This window comes from Canis lupus, chromosome 26, assembly GCF_011100685.1.
Source record: "Canis lupus familiaris isolate Mischka breed German Shepherd chromosome 26, alternate assembly UU_Cfam_GSD_1.0, whole genome shotgun sequence".
Taxonomy (NCBI): domain Eukaryota; kingdom Metazoa; phylum Chordata; class Mammalia; order Carnivora; family Canidae; genus Canis; species Canis lupus.
The window spans coordinates 8079387-8103351 of NC_049247.1; the positions used below are offsets into that span (position 1 = coordinate 8079387).

At 48.7% G+C, this 23965-nt stretch overlaps 1 protein-coding gene across 5 annotated transcripts in view; it reads left to right on the forward strand.

Moving 5' to 3' along the window:
• The first annotated feature begins 494 nt into the window (after positions 1 to 494).
• Positions 495 to 23965, forward strand: part of CAMKK2 (calcium/calmodulin dependent protein kinase kinase 2) — a 48462-nt gene continuing 24991 nt past the window's right edge. For all 5 annotated transcript variants that reach the window (XM_038575018.1, XM_038575021.1, XM_038575020.1 and 2 more), the window contains exons 1-6: positions 495 to 567; positions 16016 to 16507; positions 20426 to 20473; positions 21152 to 21205; positions 21934 to 21985; positions 22348 to 22481. In XM_038575018.1, coding sequence (XP_038430946.1) covers positions 16061 to 16507; positions 20426 to 20473; positions 21152 to 21205; positions 21934 to 21985; positions 22348 to 22481 — 735 coding nt within the window. In that variant the 5' untranslated portion in view covers positions 495 to 567; positions 16016 to 16060. The remainder of the gene's footprint in view (positions 568 to 16015; positions 16508 to 20425; positions 20474 to 21151; positions 21206 to 21933; positions 21986 to 22347; positions 22482 to 23965) is intronic.

Consider the following 23965-nt stretch of genomic DNA (forward strand, 5'->3'; position numbering starts at 1 on the left):
AAGCGAGCGCAGCCGGCGCGCCCCGCCCGCCCGAGGGTGTCGCCGCCGCCGCCGCCGCGGGGAGCGCCCGGCCAGGTGCGCGCCGCGGCCCGGAGCGAAGTTGCGGCGCTGCCTCTCGCGCCCCCCCAGCCGCCCCCGACGCTCGGGTCCGCGCGGCTCCGCGGCTGCCCCGCCCGCTCCCGGCCCCGCCCCACTTCCCCTCGCCCCCGCTCCCCCTTCTTCCCCCGCCCTCCGCCCCGCCGCTCCTTTCGGCTCCGCCGGCCCCCGCCACTCCCCCTCCCCCGCCCTCCCCCGCCCTCCCCCGCCCTCCCCGGCGCGGGGCCGAGCCCGCGGGGGCGCGCCGACGGCGGCTCGGCGCCCGGGTTTTCAGCGGCCGCGGCCAATCCTCGCGCAGCCCGCGGCGGCGTCGCGCCCCAGCGAGACCTGGCGGCTCCGCCCGCCCCCGGCCCCCCTGCGCGCGCCCGCCGGGGCCGCGGAGAGGAGCGCGCGGCCGCGCCGAGCCGAGCCGAGCCGAGCCGAGCCGGGGGCGCCGAGCGCGGGAGGCGGCGGCGGAGGCGCGGAGCCCAGGTGAGCTGCCGCGAGCGGGGCCGCGGGCCGGGGCGCCCTTGCCCTGTCGGGGCGGGGACCGCTGCCGGGATTGCAGACAAAGCCCTGCGGCCGGCCCCGGATTCCCTCCACCGAGGGCACCCCACGTGCACCGCCCCACGCCCCGCCACGTGGGGGGACCCGGCCCCCCGGCGCCCCTTCCCCCGCGTCCTCGGAGCGCCCGGGGCCTTGGGGTGGCCTCCTAGGCTGGGCCGCGCCTGGCCGGGGGCAGAGGGTGGCAGGGGCGGTCCCGGAGTTTGGAACCCGTGTCCCCCGGGGCCGGGGCAGTCAGGCAGGGATCTCGGAGGCGGCCTAGGCCCACCTTCTCGCGTTTGACAGGTAGGGAAGGCTACGGAGTGCAGGGAGGGAGAGGGCCACCGGACTCTGAGCACCCCACCCCCGCACCCCGCTTGTCTTGGGGGCAAACCCAGGCCCTGGGTAGGTTGGACCGACACCAGGGGGCAGGACCCTGGATCAGCAGTTGCGGGGCCTGGGGACCTTTGCCTCTCTTCGCTGGCCCTCTGCTTCCGCCCTCCGGAACCTCACTGGCTGGTCCTTTTGACCTAAATTTACCTCCGGACCGCAGCTCTTGATGAGTGCGGAGACGTGCCTTCACCTGCCCCTTCTGCTTGACTGTTGGGGACGCGGGGTTTCTGGGCCCAGACCCGGGAGTCTGGGTCTTGGTGCCTGCCTGGAATGCCATGCTGTGTAGCCTCGAGCTCTTCCTGGCTCCCCCCCCCCCCCACTCTCTGCACTGCCCAGTTTGGGAAGCGGGGTGTTTTCACAGCTCTGCCAGCCACCCTTGCTGCTCTCACTTGGCCCTGGGGAGGTTGCATTTTAGCTTCTCCTGTCTCCTCCAGAAGGTTGGGGTGGAGGGATGTGGGGGCGGAGTGCGGGCCCGGGCGGACTCAGTGCTCTTAGTGAGAGAGGAGCTCTCTGGCCTGGGGTGGGGATATGTAGTGTCCATTTCCATAAAGGGAACTTCAACCTTCCTCAATCTGAAAGTCCCTACAGCCTTAGAGATAGAAACTTCAGGTACCCTAGAGTGATACTGTCACCACACCCCTTCCCCTAGCTCTGCCCCCAGGGGAGAGAGGAGAGGGTAGCTCTCTCCTCATAGGCTCCCACATACTCAGGGGGGAGGTAGGGGCAGTAACAACGGGAGGGCTTTGGGAGAGTTAGCCCCCTCGTCCCAAACCAATACACAGAAACATGCAATTTAAGAATGAACAGTGTTCATGCTATGCAAATGCAGCTTCTTGGCGAGCCCCAGCACCTCCTTCCAGATTGCTCATCATAAGCCTTTCCTCTATAGAAAGCAGGTATTCATAGTGAGAGCACAGTGTATTTTTGTAATAAAAAGTAATAGCCATCATTTGATGAGCCCCTACACACTGGACTATGTGTTGCATTTATTATCTTATTTAATGCCTACCAAAATCCTAGGGGGCAGAGATTTTTATTCCCATTATAGAGATGAGGAGGTCAAGGGTGGAAACAATTCTGCAGTGTTGCTAGGAGTTAGCCTCATTTTCTAGAGGGGTCAGAGAGGCTAAGCAGCTTGCCCAGGGTCACGCAGCCAACCCAGGCATGTCAGGCTCTTGAGCCTGTGCATTTTATCATCTATCCTAGAGCAGTCCATTGCAAGGCTGCCCTCCGTTTTTTGAGGGGCTCAGAATTGTTTACTAAGCCAGCTTAGAAGGACACGGATCTAAGTGGGCATGGTGCTGATGCTTATTAACTTGGGCTTCTCTTTGCTCCCAGGTTCTTAGTGGGCTAGTAGCCAAACATATTCACTAATACCTTTGCAGTAGTTCTCATCAGGGACAGTCCCATCGTCCTGGCAAGCATTTGAAAAAGTGCCTGGTGCCTTTTGGTGTCACAATGATGCTGAGCACTTCTGGCTTTGGTGGGCAGGAGCCGAGGATGCCAAATGTCTGGCAAGCAGGCCAGATCCATGCCAGGCATGAAGAAGTGTCCTGGCCCTGAATGCCAGGAATGCCTCTGTTGAAAAACACTAGGAGGAAGAAGTGTGCTGGAAATGATGGAAGCACAGGGCAGTGGAGTTTCTGGAGAAATCTCTTTTGGCTGGTATGAATCCAGGAAGCTCCCAGAAATAAGTGTTGTTTGTGCTCAGCCTTGAGGGATGGGCTAAAAAACAAAAGGGCAAGGGGAGATTGGATGGGAATAGGAGGGGAAGGGTCTGACCTAGCAGAGGGAACTTTCTGCAGTAACCCAGAGTTCCCCCCTTGAGAACCTTAACCTGGATCCAAGCTGGACTACTGGGTAGGGAGACTGGGTGGGGTCTCAAGAGGAACTGGGTGGGGCAGGCAAAGCCTATTTTCAAGGCCTTTTGACTCAGATTTTAACGTGGGATGCAGAGTCATCCTCATCCCATCATGAACTCATTTAATGGAAAGGCTCAGAGAAAGCAGAGTACTGTAACTTGGTTAGGGTCCCTCACAACCTTTTCTTCTGCATACTGCCTTCTGGTTCTTATTTCTTTTCCCAATCCTGGAAATTTGAGGCAAATGCTATTTCAGATTGTCCTTTGGGTCAGAGGGCCTTGTGTTACTATATTTCCCTAGATGTTTTGCTTTCCCAGTTAGCTACCCACTTTAGGTTACAGGACCCAGGTGTGGGGTTCAGGCATGCCTGGCTCCAGATGCTGCCGTGGCCTTCTCCCTCATTTCTGTGCATTCTTTCTTGGAAGTTAAGGAAATTGCATCTCTCTTTTGGAATGGTCTTTTCTTTCAGACTGTGCTTGTTACCTTATTGACATCTTAATATGTGACCCCATGTATCTGGCTTCTCTTTCCTGGAGTGTGAATGTTTTCAAGGTTCATCCATGTTGTAGAATGTATCAGTGCTCCTTTCTATGGTTGAGTAGTATTCCCTTGTATGGATAGACCCCATTATGTTTATCCATTTACCCGTTGGTGGACACTGGCTTGTTTCCACCATTAGATTTTTTTTTTAAGATTTTGTTTATTTATTTGAGAGAGAGAGAGAGAGAGCATGAGAGACATCACAAGCAGTGGGGAAGGGTAGAGGGGGAAGCAGAATCAAGGCCAAGTGGGGAGCCTGATGCAGGACTCAATTCTAGGGCCCTGGGATCATGACCTGAGCCGAAGGCAGATGCTTAACCCCTTAACCAACTGAACCATCCAGGTGCCCCACCATGAGTGTTTCTTCCTTCTTCCCTTCCTTCCTTCCTTCCTTCGTTCCTTCCTTCCTTCCTTCCTTCCTTCCTTCCTTCCTTCCTTCCTTCCTTCCTTCCTTTTCTTTTTTATTATGAGAGAGAGAGAGAGAGAGAGAGAGAGAGAGAGAGGCTCCATGCAGGGAGCCCAACGTGGGACTGGATCCCGGGTCTCCAGGATCAGGCCCTGGGCTGAAGGTGGTGCTAAACCACTGAGCCACCGGGCCGCCCCACCATGAGCATTTCTTAAGGCTACTTTGTGTATTCCTCTGCCTTCTCAGCCCCCAGTTAATAAACCTCTGGGCGTAAGACATTATTTTGTGTCTCTATTTTGCAGAGCCAGTGGTGGTGGTGGTGGTGGTGGTGGAGGAAGGGAGGGTCTCTGAAATCAATTGGTGAACAGAGTTTTCAAGACTCCCTCTATCTGGCCCCCTCTGGCTCCGCCACAAGATTCTTGCTTTCTCGCAAAGCCCAGTGCCCCCAGGGTCAATGCACAGGTGTGACATGTGTGATTTTTCAGGGAGAGTGTGAATTTCATCCAGTTCCGTTCTCTTCAGTCATGATGATTTGTTAAATGTATGTCCTCATGTCATCTTCGGGCATATATTTTGTGAGACTTTTTCTAGATAAGTAAACCCACATAGTAGAGAAAGCTTCACCAGACAGATGGAGCCCTCACCCTGTGACCAGGCGTGGAGTCAGCTCAGTCTCCGGACAGCTTAGCTAGAAATACTTATCTGGAGGAAATCAGAAATCTAGCAAAAACAGAGCTGGGAGGAAGCCCAGAGAAGAGCAGCCCTTCGGTGGCCCCTTCCGTTTCACAGTCACCGCCGAGTGGGTGGGACACAGAGAGGAAGGGAGAACAGGGTCTTTGGGAGTGTTGACTGTGAGCCAGCTTTCATACAGAAGATGGACTCAAGTTACCCTCTCGCTAGGCTGCAGCGGTTCCATTTTACAGATGAGAAAATCAAGGCCCAGGCCCCTGGGATGCGTATAGTTTCCCAGCATGCCTTCGAATCCTGTGTTCTCTGGTCTTCCTTGCCTTCTTATGCTGGTAGACGATGCTGATTTTCTCATGGGCATAGAATAGACTAGATTAGACAAGACTAGACTAGAATCTCTCTTCTCCAGGGGGGTATGGCTTTGCTCTCTGAAAAATAAGATTTTAAGTGATTATCTTTTCTTCCTTCCCTGATTGGATCCCTTCCTCAACACAACCAAAAATTGGGTATAATTCAAAGGAGGTGGATGCTGTTACTCATAGGGAAGACCTGTGCCCTGGTGTTCCCTGTTGGAGACGTTAGTGGCCAAAGTGGGGGAGGAGCGATTTCAGCTGCCAGTGTTTTTTCTGTTTCCATCGTGTTGGTGGTGGTGCTGCTGCTGAACTTTTTTCTTCAATTAGGAAACATTTTAAGCATAGAAAAAAGCCAAGTTTTGTTTTGTTTTGTTTTTTTTTGACTGGCTCATGTTTTTTTGGAAGACCGGATGGAAACAGGGCAGAGCAGGACACTGTGTTTCTCTTAAGTGCTGGCTCTGGAACCCTGATGATATGTCACTGAACTGAACCCACACTTTTTTGGGGGGGCTGGTGACAAGCTCTGCCTGGACTTGGTCCCTGCCCCCAGAGAGCTCCCAGGTGAGTAGTTTGTGAACTCTTGAGAAGTGCTTTGGCAAAGAGAAACAATTCTAGCATTTTCGCCTTTGAAAAGGAGAGAAAGAACATTCCAAGAGTCTGTGTACCCCCACCCCCAATCCTGAAAGCTGCTGAGCAACTATTTTTATGTTGTCTCTTTTTATCCCATTGGCTTCTGTAAATAGTTGAGAGATGGCAGTTGCAGAGATAAAAATGCTTATCTCAACCTGGAGAGGAGAAAGGATGGTCCTGCAAGGAGATGCCCCTTACCCCTCTCCTGGGCCATGGTCTGGTATGAGGGGCATGAGGTAGGTGAGTGGATGAGGGAAGGGGCATTGTGGGTGGTGTCTGAGATAAGGCTCTGCTGGAGAAATTTCAATGGGGAGCCAGTGGTTTGGATGGGAGCAGGGTGTGGAAGAAAGAACACCTCCCTGACAGGAGTTTTAACAAGTACATTAGGATGTTGCCATTGAGGTTTCTGAGGAAAAGAGATTTTATGTAGATTCATCTCAGACAATTCTCCCAGCTTCTGTGTCCAGGTGTGGGGGACAGGGTTGGTCCTGCAGAGGCAGAGCCAGCTCCCTAGCCCCTGCTCACCCTTGAAATTATATGCACACTTTAATTTAAACCTTTTATTTTATTTTATTTTATTTATTTATTCATGAGAGACACAGAGAAAGAGAGAGAGGCAGAGACACAGGCAGAGGGAGAAGCAGGCTCCATGCAGGGAGCCCGATGTGGGACTCGATCCTGGGACTCCAGGATCACACCCCGGGCTGAAGGCAGACGCTCAACCGCTGAGCCACCCAGGCGTCCCTTTAATTTAAATCTTGTGAAAAGTGATGCATGTGGACAAGAGTTAGAGGGAACGATGAAAAGAGTAAAGTTAGCATATGGAATTAGAGATGAAAATTTGTGTTCTAATATAAAGTAAAGCCAGTCGAGGGGCTTGAACTTGTTAGCTGTGGAAGTGCTTTCTTGGCAGCAGCCTCTGTTCAGGGAGCATTTGGTGTGTGCAGGAGAAGGGATGTGCACTTGGTCACCATGTCTCACCTCTCTTTGGTTTACAGCTGTGCTTTCCCAAAGCACTGTGTGATTTTGGGCAAGTCAGTCGGACTCTCTGCCTCAGCTAACCTCGCCAGTGAAATAAGCATGATAAGTGTACCCGACTCATACAGTTTTCTGACAGTTAAATGAGATGATACATGCTAAATGCTCAGAATAGTGCCTGGCACTTGGCAAGCACTCCCTCCAGAGGGCTGGCTGCCATCTAACGCCACTGTGGTTACTGGTACAACGATTCATTTTTTTCTTTTAGATTTTATTTATTTATTCACGAGAGACACACAGATAAAAGCAGAGACACAGGCAGAGAGAGAAGCAGGCTCCATGCAGGGAGTCCGATGTGGGACTTGATCCTGGAACTCCAGGATTGCACCCTGGGCAAAAGGCAGGTGCTCAACCGCTGAGCCACCCAGGCATCCACAGTGATGCATTTCTTGCATTGAAAGTGCTAGTCCCTGTCTTTCCTTCACTCTGTCCTGTTCATTGGCCCTTCCTTTACCCATCCTTAATTTTTTTAGGATTAAAGAAAAAAAAAAAAGACTTTGGAAGTTCTGATTTCTGCCTGCCTATCAAGGTGCAGATTGTCTGGTTACCAGGGGACTTGCAGCTGCCTGGCAGTTTGGCCTGGTTGAGAGCCTTATGGTGTAGAGAACTGTTGGTCTGGCAGGGAGCTTAGTGGAGAAGCTTTGTCAATCAGCTCTATTTCTTCTGTCAGTCAGGACCCTTGGTTGTAAGTGACAGAAAACCAGTCACAAACTAACTTAAGCAAACAAAGGGAATTTATTGGCTCATGTAGTTAAAAGCTTCTAGTGTATATGGGCTTCAGGCATGGCTGGATCCAGATACCCAAAGAGTGTCTCTGGCCTCAGTTCTTCTCTGTTGTCTCTTTTCTCTCTCTGTCAACTTCATGCTAAGACACGGTTCTCCTCAGCCTCTGATAAACTTTAGAAATACATCCTTATTGCTAAGTCCCACAGAAAGAGACATTCTCAATACTTCTGCCAAATCCTAAAATGAGACTTGGTCGTCTGACCTGAGTCACACATCTCTCTTGAATCAGATTTCTTGACCAGAGCAATTCATGCCTGATTGACCAGTCTTGAGTCAGATAGGAATATGAAGTTGATTTACAGACAGCTTCATGGAGTCACCTTTCACAAAAAAATAATGATTTCCCAGATGTAGATCAGGCTGCTGTTATTAGACTAAAGGAACATAGATTCTAGGCCAATTAAAGAAAATGTCTGAGGAGCCTTGGGAGTGATATAAACAACGGCCTCTAGCCAATATTTACTGAGTGCCAACAGTGTTCTGGAAAGTTCTAGGCTCTGGAGTTGATCAGTAAACAAAAAGGGCAAAGCCACAGCTCTCACAAGTTAAGTCAGGCTGATTGTCTCTATTCCCAAATCTGTGCCTTTCTTTTCTGACCATCCTAGGACTCCATGTCTTTGTACTCCCCTCTCAAGCAGGTTGAAGTCTTAAGAAGTCAGAGGCATAGGCTGTATGCTCCTCTTTGTTAGAGATTTTGCCCAGCCTGGACTTTATTTAGGATGTAATATGTGGACATTGCAAGGCTGTACTTTAACTTTTAGCCTCTTCTTGAAAAACTCAGACCAATTTTAGCTTTTCCTGGAACTACTGCTTAACTTTGGGCAAATCAGTAAATCTTTCTAAACATTCGTTTTCTCATTGGTGAAATGAAAAATGGCTGGAGCAGGTGACCACCAATGTGTGCTCTATTTAGCACTGACATCTGATGCATCTCCAAGCAGGGCCCATGGGGGTGAGATAGGTCAGGAGCTGTGGAAAAAGGGGATGGGCGTGTGACATGCACTCAGCCTATCCTCCGTGTTGGGGAGACAAGTGTGGGGGTGGTGAGGACTGTGGCATGTGGGTAATTGTATCTCCTGTCCAAAGCTGCGGTGCATTGTTGCCAGGAGAGAATACAGGTCCAGTGCTATTGGAGTGACTTCAAGAGACTCTGGAAATGTTGACTTTTATCTGAAATGTCCCAGCTTTAAAATATTGACATCTCATTCAAATAGTTTTAGACACAGGATAGGCCAGGCAAAATATGTTGGTGGCCAGGTGTCATCTGAGAGTCACCATTTGCACCTTTTTGCTCTAATGGCTGTGATGGGGACAGGGTCTCTGCATGCGAAAACTAGAATTATCCCTCCTGCTGTGTGCCAAGGGAAGGCCTTTGTCTCTGGGGAGACAGTTTCTGTGCCTCCAAACTAAAGAGTGCTCAAGGACAGACATTTGTAAGAGTTGGTGTCACTGAACTGATAAGACTTTTTTTTTTAAGATTTTATTTATTTATTCATGAGAGACACACACACATATATATATATAGAGAGAGAGGCAGAGACACAGGCAGAGGGAGAAGCAGGCTCTATGCAGGGAGCCTGATGCGGGACTTGATCTTGGGACTCCAGGATCACGCCCTGGGCTGAAGGCAGGCACTAAACCGCTGAGCCACCCAGGGATCCCCTGATAAGACTGTTTGGCTGGACCAAGGCTGGAATCTAGAATATTCCTGCTGGCATCACCCCTTAGCACTGTGTTCACCAGTCCAGCTGAGCCCCCCCGGGGCTCTCCCTCTTGCATTGGGAAACACCTCTGCATCTGTGGCTTCTGAGGCAGCTGGCTTCTCTGGGTGGGTGGGAGCTATGTTGGTTTGCTAGGGCTGCTGTGATGATGTACTGCACTGTGTGGTCTCACAGTCCTGGAGGCCCAGCCTCCCGTCTGGGGAGGAGGGGGTGGTGCCTTTTGCTATTTCCTCCAGTATTCCCACGTCTTTCCTGCTTTGGGGCCTTCTCAGATGCTCACTCCTCCTGGAACAAGTTCTTGCCCCCTCAGCACCTGTTCATGCTATAGGTCTCAGCCTAAATAGAATTTCCTCAAGCGAGACCTTACTTGACCTGGCCCCACCCCCATTCAGATCTAAAGTGGGCCTTCTGTTCTCTTTTTTTTTCTTTTAAAAAAGACTTATTTATTTGAGACAGAGAGAGAGAGAGAGCATGAGCAAGGAGAGGGGTAGAGGGAGAGAGAATCATCAAGCAGATGCCCCATTGATCTCGGAGCCTCAGATCCTAAGATCATGACCTGAGCCGAAATCAAGAGTTGGCTGTTTAATGGACTGAGCCACCCAGGTGCCCCCTCTTTTTTGTTTTAAGATTTATTTATTTGAGAGAGAGAGGGAGAGCACGTGTACATGTGTGGGAGGATGGGCAGAGGGAGAGGGAGAGAGAATCTCAAGGAGACTCCATGTGGGACAAGGGGCTCAATCCCATGACCCTGAGATCATGACCTGAGCTGAAATCAAGAGTTAGCTGCTTAACCAACTGAGCCACCCAGGTGTCCCCCCATCTTCTCTTTTATCTTGTCCTGGTTTCTCCTTATAGAGTCATTTGTGTACCTACTTTTTTTTAAGGTTTTATTTTTATTTATTTTAGAGAGAGGGAGAAAGCTTGTGCACACCTACTTGTGATCACAAGCAGGGGGAGGGGCAGAGGGAGAGAGTCTCAAGCAGACTTCCCACTGGGGCAGGAGGAGGTAGCAGCTGGTCCTACTCTTATCCCTCTATCCCACCCTTATTGTGTCTGAGAAAAAATTCATTAATTGTGTTCCTGTCTTGGTTTCCCTATCATGACTGTGAAATCATGACCTGAGCCAATGCCAAGGGTCAGATATTCAACTGACTCAGACACCCAGGTATCCCATGTACCTACTTTTTAAGAAATGACATCTGTTTGTGGACCACGTAGTAGGTCCTCAGTAATTACTTGAAAGAACAAATGGGTGAGTGAATTTCCTTTAGGACCTCCCTGGGCTCAGTTTCCCTACATGAGAGAGGATGTGGCTGCCCAAGCCTGTTATCCCAGGGAGGACGTTGTCTCTGGCCTTGGCAGTATCCTCATAGCTATCTGGGGACCTTTTTTTTTTTTTTTTTTTTTTTTAAGATTTTGTTTATTTATTCATGAGAGACACACAGAGAAAGGCAGAAACATAGGCAGAGGGAGAAGCAGACTCCCTGTGGGGAGCCCGATGCAGGACTTGATCCCAGGACCGTGGGATCACGACCTGAGCTGAAGGCAGACGCTCAACCACTGAGCCACCCAGGTGCCCCCCTGGACTCTTTGTTATCCCATGGTGCTGGGGACCTCAGGGAGCAAGCCCTTGCAGGGTAATGCGCCTTGGGTTGGGGCATGTGCCAGGGGGCACACTTGCTGGCTGCTTGCTGCGCTGGGATCCTGTGGTGCTTCTGCATTTGGTGAGCAGGCACAGGTTGGCAATAGGCCCCAGGAAATGGGAATGCACTTCCTAGAGGCCTGTGCCACTTGGCTTTCTCGCAGAGGAAGGAGCATTTCCCTTCATCCTGGCCCGGAGCCTGCTCCATCTGCTTCAGGAAAGGTCTGGTTGCTTTGTTGAGCTACCCTGTGAGAGGTGGGGGAGCTTGGGGCTGCTAACCCTGGGGGGATGGGGAGGTCTTCAGGAGGAGGGAGAGGAGACAGGTTTTGGGCAGGAGGCTCTGGGGAGAGGGCTCTTGGCATTTTGTCAAAACCAAGCAGTTTTGCAGAAAGCCCCCCACCCCCCATCACCACCGGAAGGCATGCTTAGCATCCTCTCCCTTGCAGAGAGCCTGTGGAGATTAGATGACCCAAGCAGAGTAGTTAGCGTACTTGCTGCATGATAAGTGCTTAATTGATTGTTTAGCTATTGCTGTTGTTATGCAAACCATTGTGTTCGTTTGATTTTTTTTTTTCTCCTGGGCAGAGTGTTGATAGGTTTTATCAGATCTTTATAGAGCCTGTGACCTTGTAAGGTTTATTGCCCCCCAAAACCATCTGAACATTGGCTTGGACTCTGTAGGGGTTAGTGGTGGAAGATCATCCTCCTCAGGCTGAATGGCTGGCTTGCCTGTCAGGACTCGCTGGAGACCAGGGGACTCTAGATGGTCTTGAGGCACTGAGGTCTGGGTCCTCTTTCCTGAGACCTGCACACACCTACCCCTCCGGCATAGAGGCCCTCATCTCCTCTCCTGCCTCCTCCATACCTCAAGGGCCAAAGCCCTGGCCAGACGCCAGCTTGTCAAGGAGACTGATTAAAAGCAGCTTTGCTGGGGGCAGATGGCTTGGTGTCCTTGGCCTGGAGTGAAGATCGATAAGCAATTGTTTTTTTTTCTTGGCAAGAAAAAAATTCTCCATTAACTTTCTCAGGTGCTGCCAGCCTAATTTTCTTTTCAGGAACTCTGCAGCCCTGTCAAAGGTGGCTCTGGGAGGGAGGACAGGCCACTGGAGCTGCTTCCCTGCCCTGGGGGCGGTAGGATCCTAATGGCCAGGGCGGTGGAACCCACACAAGAGCAGGTTGGCTGGCTTGGACATCAGTACTTTGTAGGAACATTCTGGAACCCAGCCTAGCAGGTAGTAGGCATTCAATAAGTAATTGCTGAAAAAATAGATTTTGGTCATGTAACCATGTACCAGACATACTGAGTATTTAGCTCATTTAATCCTCATGTCTATCTGGTGACTGCCCATTTTATTGATTAGAAAACTGAGGCTGAGGGAGGCTAAGTCATTTGTGCATGGTGAGTCCAAGCATTGGAGCTTCAAGGGCCCTGCTTTTCCTTTCCTGGGGAAAGTGTAACATAATAACAAGCTGGGCCACAGACCCTTGAACTTGGGTTGGATTCTTTCAGTGATAGGGAAGCCAAGATAGGAACACAGTGATTTGTTCCTCAGACACAGTAAGGGTGGGATAGAGGAATAGGAGTGGGACCAGCTGCCACCTCCTCCTGCCTCAGCCCTCTAGGTTTATCATCTTAACTCCTATTATGGTTACAGTTAACTTCTTTCTTTCAATAATTCATTTCTGGGGGTGTCTGACTGGCTCATTTGGTGGAGCATGCAACTCTTAATCTCGGGGTTGTGAGTTTGAGCCCCCACATTGAGTGTAGTGATTAAAATTTTTTTCTTTTTTTTATTAAAGATTTTATTTATTTATTCATGAGAGACACACACAAAGCGAGAGGCAGAGACACAGGCAAAGGGAGAAGCAGGCTCCACGCAGGGAGCCCGATGTGAGACTTGCTCCTGGGATTCCAGGATCACGCCCTGGGCGGAAGGCAGGTGCTAAACCGCTGAGCCACCCAGGGATCACCCCCCCATTTTTTTCTTTTAAAGATTTTATCTATTAAAGAGAGAGAGAGAGCTCCTGTGCATAGGGAGTGGGGCAGACTCCCCACTGAGCAGGGAGCCCAACGTGGGGCTTGATCCCAGAACCTCAGGATCATGACCTGAGCTGAAAGGCAGACGCTTAACTGACTGAGCCACCCAGGTGCCCCAAAAATAAAATCTTAAAAGAAAAAAAAAGAATTCATTTCCAAAGAGTTTGCACATGGTACCCAATGGAAAGTTAGTCCTTCCCACCCTGTCCCCTTATTTCTGCAACCATTTGTTTGTTAACCATTTTCTTATATAGCTTTCTTGGAAATATGCTGTCGCATATACAATTATTTTCACACGTATGGCTTTTTTCAACCCCTGTACCAAAACAGCAGTATACTAATGCTTTGATCTTTTTTCCACATAACACTGTGTGTTGAAGCTAATTCCTATCACGCTGTGTAGAGTCACCCCTTTTAAAATAAATGCATGGTTTTCTCCTGGAATACCATGTACCTCATTCTTCTTTACTCAGTCCCCTGTGGATGGTCATTTCAAGCCACACTACCAGAAGACATTTTTCACATGTGTAAGGTTGTCTGTAGGATAAATACTCAGGTGTGGAATTGCTAACTCAAAGGTACGTGCATTTGGAATTTTGTCAGATATTAGTGAATTTCCTTTCATGAGGATGGTACCAATTCATACTCCCCATAGCCTCACCAAAATAGTGCTATATTACATTTTTGTCTTTGCCAATCTGATGGTTGGAAAAAGTAGTAATTCCTTATAGTTTTATTATTATTTTCTTAATTTTGGTAAAATACACATAACATGAAATTTACCACTTTAGCGATTTGTAGGTATACAATTCAGTGACATTAGTGACATTCACAGGGTTGTTCAGCCACCACCATTATGTTTTCCAGGACTTTTCATCACCCCAAACTGAACTCTGTACCCCATAAATAATGACTCTCTTCCCCTTTCCCTTCATCCTTGGTAACTCTCTCTCTTCTGTCTGTATAATATTGTCTATTCTAGGTCCCTCATATAGTTGCAATCATACAGTATTTGTCCTTTAATATTTGGCTTGTTTGACTTAGCATGTTTTCTGAGTTCATCCATGGTGTAGCATGTGTCAGAACTTTATTCTTTTTTATGGCCGAATAATATTCTGTTGTATGAATAGAACACATTCTGTTTTTTTTTTTTTTAAAGATTTTATTTATTCATAGAGACAGAGAGAGGCAGAGACACAGGCAGAGGGAGAAGCAGGCTCATTACAGGAAGCCTGACGTGGGACTTGATCCCAGGTCTCCAGGATCACACCCCAGGCTGCAGGCGGCGCTAAACCGCTGTGCCACCGGGGCTGCCCCACATTCTGTTTATCCATCCACAGTTGATGGACACTTGGGTTATTTCTACCTTTTGACTGTGCATAGTACTGACAGGAGCAAGAGTGTATATGTATCTGTTTGGATTCCTACTCTCAATTCTTTCAGGTATATACCTGAGACTATCCCTAAAAGGCAAATGGCGTTTCTCTGCCTCTCATCCAAGTCCTTCAGGAAGCACTGGCTTTCTATTCCCATCTGCACCTTCCTCTCTATCCCCTCACTGCCACACAGTGTCCTCAAGAGATACCCTTTTATTCATTCATGAAATCTCTCTACTCCACACCCCTGTTTGCCTGGTAACATTGTGATGTGGGTGATCAGTATGGAGCTGCCACCATTGGCATCCGTGGATGTACTCTCTGAATCCTACTGGCACCTGTGACATTTGTCCAGAAGAATTTGTCAAATACATGAAGCAAAGGTTAATAATCTGTCCTAGAGACAGAAGGAATTGACAGTCTAAGACAGCATCAAACTTTTTTTTTTTTAAATTCACATAACATGAACTTCACCATTTAAAAGTGAACACTTCAGTGGCACTTAGTACGTTGAGAATTTTGTGCAGTCACCACCTCTGTTTAATTCCAGAACATGTTCATCACCCCAGGAGACCCTGTACCCATTAGCAGTTACTCCCATTCTCCCCAACACCTCCTCAGTCCTAGGCAATTACTAATCTACTCTCTGTTTCTATGGATTTGCCTGCCCTAGAAATTTCAAATAAAGAGAATTATACATACGTGACCTTTGGGGTCTGGCTTCCTTCACTTAGCATGATGTTTTTGAGGTTCACCCAGATTGTAGCAGGTGTACATCATTCCTTTAAGGGCTGAATAATATTTCATTGTGTGATTAGACCACATTCTGTTTATCCATTCATCTGTTGATGGATATGTAGATTGTTTTTCCTTTGGGCTACCCAGAATAGTGCTATTGGGGTACATACCTAGAAACAGAATTGCTGGGTCATGTGGTCATTCTTTGTTTAGGTTTTTTGAGGAACTGGTAAGCTATTTGATGTCAACTTCTTTTTTTAAATATGTTTTGTGGGGCTTGAACTGGTGACCCTGAGATCAAGAGTTGCATGCTCTACCCTCTGAGCCAGCTAGGTGCCCCAATGTCAACCTTTTGACTTCATGTTTGCCTTATGCCTGGCAGGCACCAATTAGGGTGCTGAATTAGGAAAACATTAAATAATAAGTATGTGGGGCCCCTTGATGGCTCAATGGCTGAGCATCTATCTGCCTTTCGCTCAGGTTGTGATCCTGGGGTCCTGGGATCGAGTCCCGCATCAGGCTCCCTGCGGGGAGCCTGCTTCTCCCTCTATGTCTCTGCCTCTCTGTGTCTCTCGTGAATAAATAAATAAAATCTTAAAAATAAATATGTTAAAAAGGCGGTGGTGGGGGCTGGTGGGGGAGGACAGGCAATTCAAGTACCAAACCCCATTTTATTTATTTATTTTGTTTTTTATTTTTAATTTTTAAAAAAGATTTTATTCACCCATTCATGAGAAACACAGAAAGAGAGAGACAGATACACAGGCAGAGGGAGAAGCAGGCTCCATGCAGGGAGCCAGACGTGGGACTCCGTCCCAGGACTCCAGGATCACGCCGGAGCCAAAGGCAGACGCTCAACCGCTGAGCCACCCAGGCTCCCCCAAATCCCATTTTAGCAGCAAATTGGCTTGAGCTGAAAGTAGCTGCCACCTCTGTAGGGGGCAGGCGTACTCTATTTTGGGGTTTTCTCATCCTTGGTTCCTACCCAGATTGAGTTTGGAATTCTTCTGTACGTGAGGAGGGGCTTTTCAATTAAGGAAATATGGAGTATGTTCTGTGAAGACTTAAGATCCTGTCCCATCAGGTTTTGCCAGATATTTTGAGGATGTCGGCTGGAGGCGGGTCGGAGGCAGCAGGGGGCGGGCAGGGGGCGGGCAGGGAGCGGCTGACCCTTCCTCTCTCCGCAGGTGGCGCGCGCTGCCGCCGGATGGGAGTGCCCGGGCCCACGCACCATGTCATCATGCGTCTCTAGCCAGCCCAGCAGCGACCCGGCCGCCCTCCAGGATGAGCTGGGGGGTGGCAGCGGCAGTGAAGGCCAGAAGCCCTGTGAGGCCCTGCAGGGCCTCTCGTCCCTGAGCATCCGCCTGGGCATGGAGTCCTTCATCGTGGTCACCGAGCGTGAGCCGGGCTGCGCGGTGGACCGCGGCCTGAGCCGGGACCGGCCCCGGGAGGCTGAGGGCCGCAAGGTGCCCCTCGACGCCTCTGCCTCCGGGTCTCAGGCCCGGCCCCAGCTGTGCAGTCGCAAGCTCTCCTTGCAGGAGCGGTCCCAGCTGGACGCGAACGGCCGCTGCGTCCACCCGGTCCTGCCCCACTCGCCTGTGGGCTCCCCGCAGTCCTCGCCGCGGCTGCCCCGGCGGCCCACGGTGGAGTCCCACCACGTCTCCATCACCGGCATGCAGGTGTGTGAGCTGGCCCGGCCGCCGGGCCTCTATGGAGCGGGGCTCTCCCAGAACATTGATTGGAGAGGTGACCCCGGGAGCCCCAGGTGGGGGTGGGAAGTGAGAGTGGAAGAGGAGGTCAACAAAGGGGGCAGGGTGGAGCCTGTTACCATCGTGGGCGACCGGGGCTCCATCTCTGGGGAACCCTGTTTGACAGCATAGAAAGTTCTGTACCTCAGAGTGATCCCGATTGAGAGCCGGGGTAGCTGGTGAGGGCTGCTGGGAGTGGGTGACCTGCCCTGAGAGTGGCCAGGGAAGTTCTGGGGCCACAGAGAGCCTCTGGCAGAGATGCAGGTGCTGCTGATCAGGAGTTGTGCTGGGGGTAGGGGTGGGTGAGAGGCCTTCCCGCCTCACAGCAGGGTGCCAGGCCCTGCTCTCAGCACTGTATGCATATTTCTCATTTGATTCCTACTGAAAACTTCTGAGAGGTGGGTTAGAACTCCAAGCCCCACTAGGGCTCACCAAGGCCCTGCTTGTTCTGCCCCTGTCCCATCTCCTGCCTTTCTGCCACCGACTCCCAGGGCTCCATCCACGTTGCCTTCTTTGTATTCCTCAGATACCCACCCCCATTCCCTCCATTACCTTTACCCCTGCTGTCCTCTCTGCTTGGAACCTCTCCCTGTCTTTGCAGGGCTGTCTTCTTCTGACAGCCAAGTTTCAACTCAAATGTCTCCTCCTCTGAAGAGCCTCTCTGACCACCCTCTGTAAGCAGCCTCGGCCCCAGCCCATCTCTACTCTGTCACCCTGTTGACACAGCACTCATCACAGATGTGTGTCTGTTGGTTTTGGCTTGTCTCCCCAGCTAGAACGTAAGCTCAGAAGGAACAGTTCTGTCCACCATCATGTCCCCAGCGTCTTGCACAGTACCTTGCACATAGTAGGAGCACAAAAATATTTGTGGAAGGAATGAATTTAATTGGGAGAAGCATGGACATAGAGAATGGCTTTCTAGAGAGGCTGATAATATAACTATATTTTTGAGGGCTAGGTAGGACTTTCATAACTGGAGAGAGTTCAGTGCAGGGGAATGCACAGCATGAGTAAAGGCCCAGAGGTAAAAGGCAGGATGCGGGGGGGGGGGGGGGGGGGGGAAGGGCAATCTGGGGTTCAGCTAGTTAAAGAATAGGGCCCACGTGGGGAGCACCACAGCAACAGAGCTAGAGGGAGAATTTAGGTTTATTTCAGTTAGAATTGAGTCAGCCTAGAGAAATAGAGACACACAGCCCCTTCACCACAACAACAATAGGGCTTATTTATCATGTAAAATAAATCTTGAAGTCAGCATTTGGGACCCATTTGGTTCTTTTGTTGTCCTTAAAACCTCGTGGTCTCAAGATGGCTGCTGTGACTATAGCCATTACAATTTCATTCCAGACAGGAAGAAGGAACAGGGAAGAAGAGCAAAAGTCATCTGCCTCCTAAGTCAGTCCTTTTTTCTGGAAACTCTACCCAACAACTTCTGTCTACCTCCTACTAGCCAGAACATAGACATGTGGCCACCCCGGCTATAAGAAAGGCTGGGAAATGCAGACGTTGCCAGCCAGTTCTCCATTTATAAGGAAGAAAGGAGAGCCTGGTATTTGGTGGACAACTAGGCGACTCTGCCAAGGTCAGAGGAGTGGAGTCAGGACTTGACCCTGGAAGTGTCAGGGGCTAATAGGATTAGAGTAGAATCTGGAAGATGAATTCAGCAACATTTGGGGCTTGGATTAGGGGCAGCGAGACCTCTTAGGTCAGCTCTGCAGGGCCCCACTTCTGCCTGTCACATCCTTTTAGGACTAAAGGGAATGAAATCAACACTGGAAAGAAACAGTGGAAGTATCCTAAAATGTCCCCTGATGAAGGGAGGGCTTTGTGAGCCGAGGAGTGCTATACAGCAGGTCAAAAGATGCAGGTCTCTGTGTACACACTGACATGGAACTGTCTCCAGCGACGTTGTTGAGTGAGAAATGATCTAGTGTGACATCATTTTTGCCTCTGCAAACCCCATCCCAAAACAATGCTCTGTATTTTCAACAGGTGCATGTATGCGTGCATTTACATAGAAAAAGGCCTGGAAGTTTATGCACCAAACTGATATCAAGGTTTGGGGAAAGGGTTAGAATTGGGGTGGGGGGGTTCAGGGGAAGTGTTGGGCTTATCTGTAACACTTCGAAGGGTTATTTTCTATCATGTTTCTTTTCTCAGTTTTATTTCATCTATCACCTAACATTTCTTCCCTAATTACACTGAGGTATAATTGAAGTAAAACAGTGCACATATTTCAGGTGTACAATATGATCAGTTCTGATAATGTATACATCTGTGAAACCTTCACCCCAGTCAAGATCACAGACGTTTTTGGGCACACCCGATGACACATTCCTCCCCCTTCTTCCCCTTTCCCAGGTAACTGCTGACCTGCTTTTTAGTATAATAGATTAGTTTGCAAGTTCAAGAACTTTCTGTAAGTGGAATCATCTAGTATGTACTCTTTTTTTTTTTAACTTAGCTTCATTGATGACCTGATGATTTCGACATTTGTCCATGTTGTCGTCTGTTTCCTTTTGATGGCTAACTAGCATTCCATTGTCTGCAATGGACCACTGTTTGTTTATCCGTTTACCTGTCAGTGGACATTTGAGTTGTTTCTAGTGTTTGAGTATTACAGATGAAGCTGTTTCAAACATTTGTCTACAAGTCTTTGCATGGGCACAAGTTTTCACACCTCTTGGATGAACAGCTAGGAGCAGAATGGCTATGTCCTAGAGAGGTGCTTGTTAAGAAACCACCCAACTGTTTTCCAAAGAGGGTGCACCATTTTAAATTCCTACCAGTAGTGCGTAAAGCTTCTCTGTGCCCTATATTATTCTGACAACGCTTGGTATGATCAGTCTTGGATTTTAGCCAATCTAATGGGTCTGGTTTTAGTTTACATTTCCTTGATGAGTCATGATGTTGAGCCTCTTTTTTTTTTTTTTTTTTTTGAGCCTCTTTTCATGTGCTTATTTGATCATTTGTATCTCTTCTTTGGAGAAATCTCTTCAAATCTTTTGCCCATTTTTAAATTAGAGTGTTGTTGGTAATAAGTTATAGGAGTTCTTTATCTGTCTGAATGCCATTCTGATGTGTTTGCAAATAGTTTCTCTCAGGCTGTGGCTTGCCTTTTGTTTCCTTAATAGTGAGTGTCTCAAAGAGCCAAAGTTTTATTTTTTTAAAGAGCTCAGGTTTTATTTTATTTTTTAAAAGATTTTATTTATTTATTCATGAGACACAGAGAGAGAGAGACAGACAGACAGACAGAGACACAGGCAGAGGGAGAAGCAGGCTTCATGCAGGGAGGCTGACCTGGGACTCGATCCTGGGTCTCCAGGATCAGGCCCTGGGCTGAAGGCGGCGCTAAACCACTGAGCCCCACGGGCTGCCCAAAGAGCTGAGGTTTTAATTTTGATGAAATCCAGTTTATCATTTGTTTCCTTTTATATTGGTACTTTTTGTATGAAAAGAACCTTTGAGAAACCATTAAGAAACCGTTCTCTGCCCCACGGTCACTCAGATATTCTCCACTTATGCCACTTTATGTTTTTATAGGACAACATGGTCCTTAGACAGGATTACTTGTTTAATTAAAAATGAACATTTTGGGAACACTTCTTAAACATGGATATTAAAAGAGTACATACTGTATAATCACATTTTTACAATATACTAAAGCTGTTCTGTTAGCAGTCAGGATAGTGGACACCGTAGAGAGAGCCCAGTGTCTGGGAGATGCTCCTGGGGGACTGGCAGTATTCTCTTTCCTGATTTGGGTCCCAGTTCATGTGTTTGTTTTGTGAAAAATGTATCGAGCTACAAACCTACAATTCATATTCTGTGTGTTTCCACTTAACTCTCCAGGATTGTGTACAGCTGAATCAGTACACGCTAAAGGATGAAATTGGAAAGGTAAATATCCCAGGAGCCAGACTGGTTTTCTGCATCTACCGAGAATGTCTCAGATATGATGGAGGGAACCCGCTAGAGCTGGGGGTGGGAAGAAGCCCTTGGAGGCAAGATTGTGGGGGAGGGTTTTATCATTAGTGGTCCATCTGGTTTATTTTCTTTCTACAGCATATTAATGTGTTTCCACAAAAGCTCAGGCAGCTTTGAGGGAATTCCATATCACCAACATTAGTGGGTTTTTTTTCCCCCTCTAAGGTGCTCTCACATCTATTTTTGCTTTTATTTCAGCCAATGGGCAGTATCTTTGCAGGGGTCAAAACCTCAAATGCCAAAATAGAAAGCAAGTGAGTAATATAAATGAGCAAAGCATGCTAGGTCTAAGGAAGTAGGGAGTGGTGAGGACTATGGCAAACTGTTAACATGTGGAAATGGTTATAGGTCCATATGGCCAGATCTGATTTTTTTCAAAAGAAGCTGAGAATTTAGATTTTTATATCTGATCTTTCTGTTTTTAAATATTAGCGATTAACTCAAACTTTCTAAAAACTGCAGATACAACAAAATGTAATTGCAGAGCCGATTTGGCCAGTTGGCTGCTGGTTTGCAGCCCCTGTATTAGGGTCCTCATTTTGCAGATTATAACTTCTAGACAGTATGTAATGGGCGTCTCCCTTTATCCAGGGCTCCTATGGTGTGGTCAAGTTGGCCTACAATGAAAATGACAATACCTATTATGTGAGTATCCATATCCCCCTCCCCGCCCCCACCCTTGTCCACTGCAAAAGCCTCCTTTCCAGAACTTGGCTTTCTGGAAGATTTTCTTTGCTCTTGTTTCATTTTATTCTTAGGTCATTTCCTTTTGTGTATTAGGAAGGAAGTGGTGTTCCCCTTATACAGATAGGGAAATGGGGAGGCAAAGTGATTGGGTCAGAAAGAAAATGGATAAATTCAGCAAACGTTTCATATCTTTACTCTGGGCTATCATTTCTACATCCTTCATAGCACCCAGAACCAGGTGGTAGTGGGACAAACTGCCCTTGTAGCTGAGGCTTTAGAGTCAGTCCAGCGTGGGTTCAAATTCTGGCTCTCACATCTGCCAACTGTGTGTCCTTGGCCAAGTGACATAACACCTGAACCTCACTTGGCCCATGTGTAAAACAGCCAGTCCCTCATCCATCCCTGCAGCTCACTAGTGTCTTGATTCAGTTGTAGCAAGTCCCAAAGCTTGTGGGCCCAACCAGGAGAGCTGACTTGGAAACTCAGAAACACCCTCAGGGCTGGGAGGGACCCTGGCATCCAGCCTCCAGGCCACCTGCAGCTGCTTGACCCACTCTGATGGTGAAGCACTCAGTCCTGAGGCCATCAAGGCGCCAAGAGCTTTGACAGGCCTAGAAGCAGAGGGAACTCTCCCTCTACCAAACTCTCCATTTTAATCGAGATGTGGGGTCTTTTCTCCCTGGCAGGCAATGAAAGTGCTGTCCAAAAAGAAGCTGATCCGACAGGCAGGCTTTCCACGTGAGTTTGGTGGGCCAGGCCTTTGTTCTTAGGTGCTGGGCTGGGATGTGACAGAGAAGATCCCATTGCATGGTGCCCCCTGCAGGGGAGTGTCTGGGTAGAGGTCCCAGAGACTCCTGTCACTATGCCCTGAGGAATGGGATGGGAAGGAGGGGACAGAAAGCTGATCAAGGGGCTTGGGTCTCTAGCCTCACTCATTTCTAGCAACAGAGGAGACAGGTGAGGAGCCACTTATGGCCCCTGGTGGCCTCAGCCACTCCAGCCTTGCCGAGACCCCCTTGCTTGGGTTGTCCCAACTCCAGCTGCCATTTGCAGGGGAAGAGCTGTTTGCCCTGATACTGGGATGGGCTTGTCTCCTCCAGGTCGCCCCCCGCCCCGAGGCACCCGGCTCGCTCCTGGAGGCTGCATCCAGCCTAGGGGCCCCATTGAGCAGGTGTACCAGGAAATCGCCATCCTCAAGAAGCTAGACCACCCCAATGTGGTGAAGCTGGTGGAGGTGAGCTGGGGGGACAGGGAGGAGGGAGGCTAGAATGGTAACTGTCCAGGCCCAGCTCTGTTGTTACCCAAACGCCGCACCACTGGTTTCTAGGGAGAGCCATGACAGTTTTAACAGCTGTTGCAGGGCTGACTAGTAGTTACTGCTCCACATTCCTTCACCCCTGTTCTTTCATGTTATCCTCACCCTTCTCTAAGACTATTTATTACTCCCATTTTACAGATAGAGAAATTGAGGGGAAGGGGGATACCGAGACTTGTCCTTTATCCATTTTTGTTTTTGGAGCTTTTGTATGTATGTGTGTGTGTGTGTATGTGTATATACATATATACACATACACACACACAAATGGGTGTGGCTGTGTTCCAATAAAACTTTATTTACAAAAAACAGGCAGAAGGCCAGATTTGGCTTTTATGCTATACTTGCCATCCCTTGTTCTAGATCAGCAGGTCTCACAGTTTTTGGTCTCAAAATTCCTTTATGCCCTTCAAAATTATTGAAGACTCCAAAAAGGTTTTGCTTATGTGGGTTGTGTTTATTATTTGCCATATTAAGATTTAAAACTGAGAAATTTAAAAATTGTTTATTCATTTAAAAACAACAGTCCCATTATATGACAATATATTTTTATGAAAAATAACTCTATTGTCTGAAAAAAATATAAGAAGAGTGGCATTTACATTTTTTTAAGATTATTTATTTTACAGAGAGATGGTGAGAAAGAGAGGGAGTGTGGTGGGAGGAGCAGAGGAAGAGGGAGAGACAGTCCCAAGCAGACTCTGTGCTGAGTATGGAGCCCAGTGTTGGGCTCGATCCCAGATCTTGAGATTGCTACCTGAGCTGAAACTAAGGGTTGGATGCTTAATCAACTGTGCCACCCAGGCACCCTAGCATTTTAGGTAAAAATTTTTGTAAATTTTTTTTTAAGATTGTATTTATCTATTCACGAGAGACACACACACAGAGAGAAGTAGAGACACAGGCAGAGGGAGAAGCAGGCTCCATGCAGGGAGCCCAAGGTGGGACTTGATCCCGGATTTCCAGGATCATGCCCTGGGCTGAAGGCGGCACTAAACCGCTGAGCCACCCAGGCTGCCCCAGATTTTGTAAATTTTTGTTGTTGCTAATGTCTGGCTGGATTCTCGTATTTGCTCTTTCATTCAGCCTGTTATGACTCCTCATGCCATGTGGTTTCTCATTGCTCTATTAATAGAGAATGAGAGTAGAAAGGGCAGATATTATCTTAGTTTTTGTGTGAAAATCATTTTTGACTTCGTGAACGCATCTTGGGGATCCCTAGAAGTCCCCAAACCTATTTGGAGTACCTCTGGTCTAGATGACAGGACTTGTAAATGGGATGTGATAAAGTGCAGAATTGGACATGCATTGGCAGTGCTGCAGGAGCATGGAGCTCAAGGAAGGCTTCTTAGGGGAAAGGATATTTGAGATGGCCCTGGTTGTTCTCTGGATGGAGATCATAG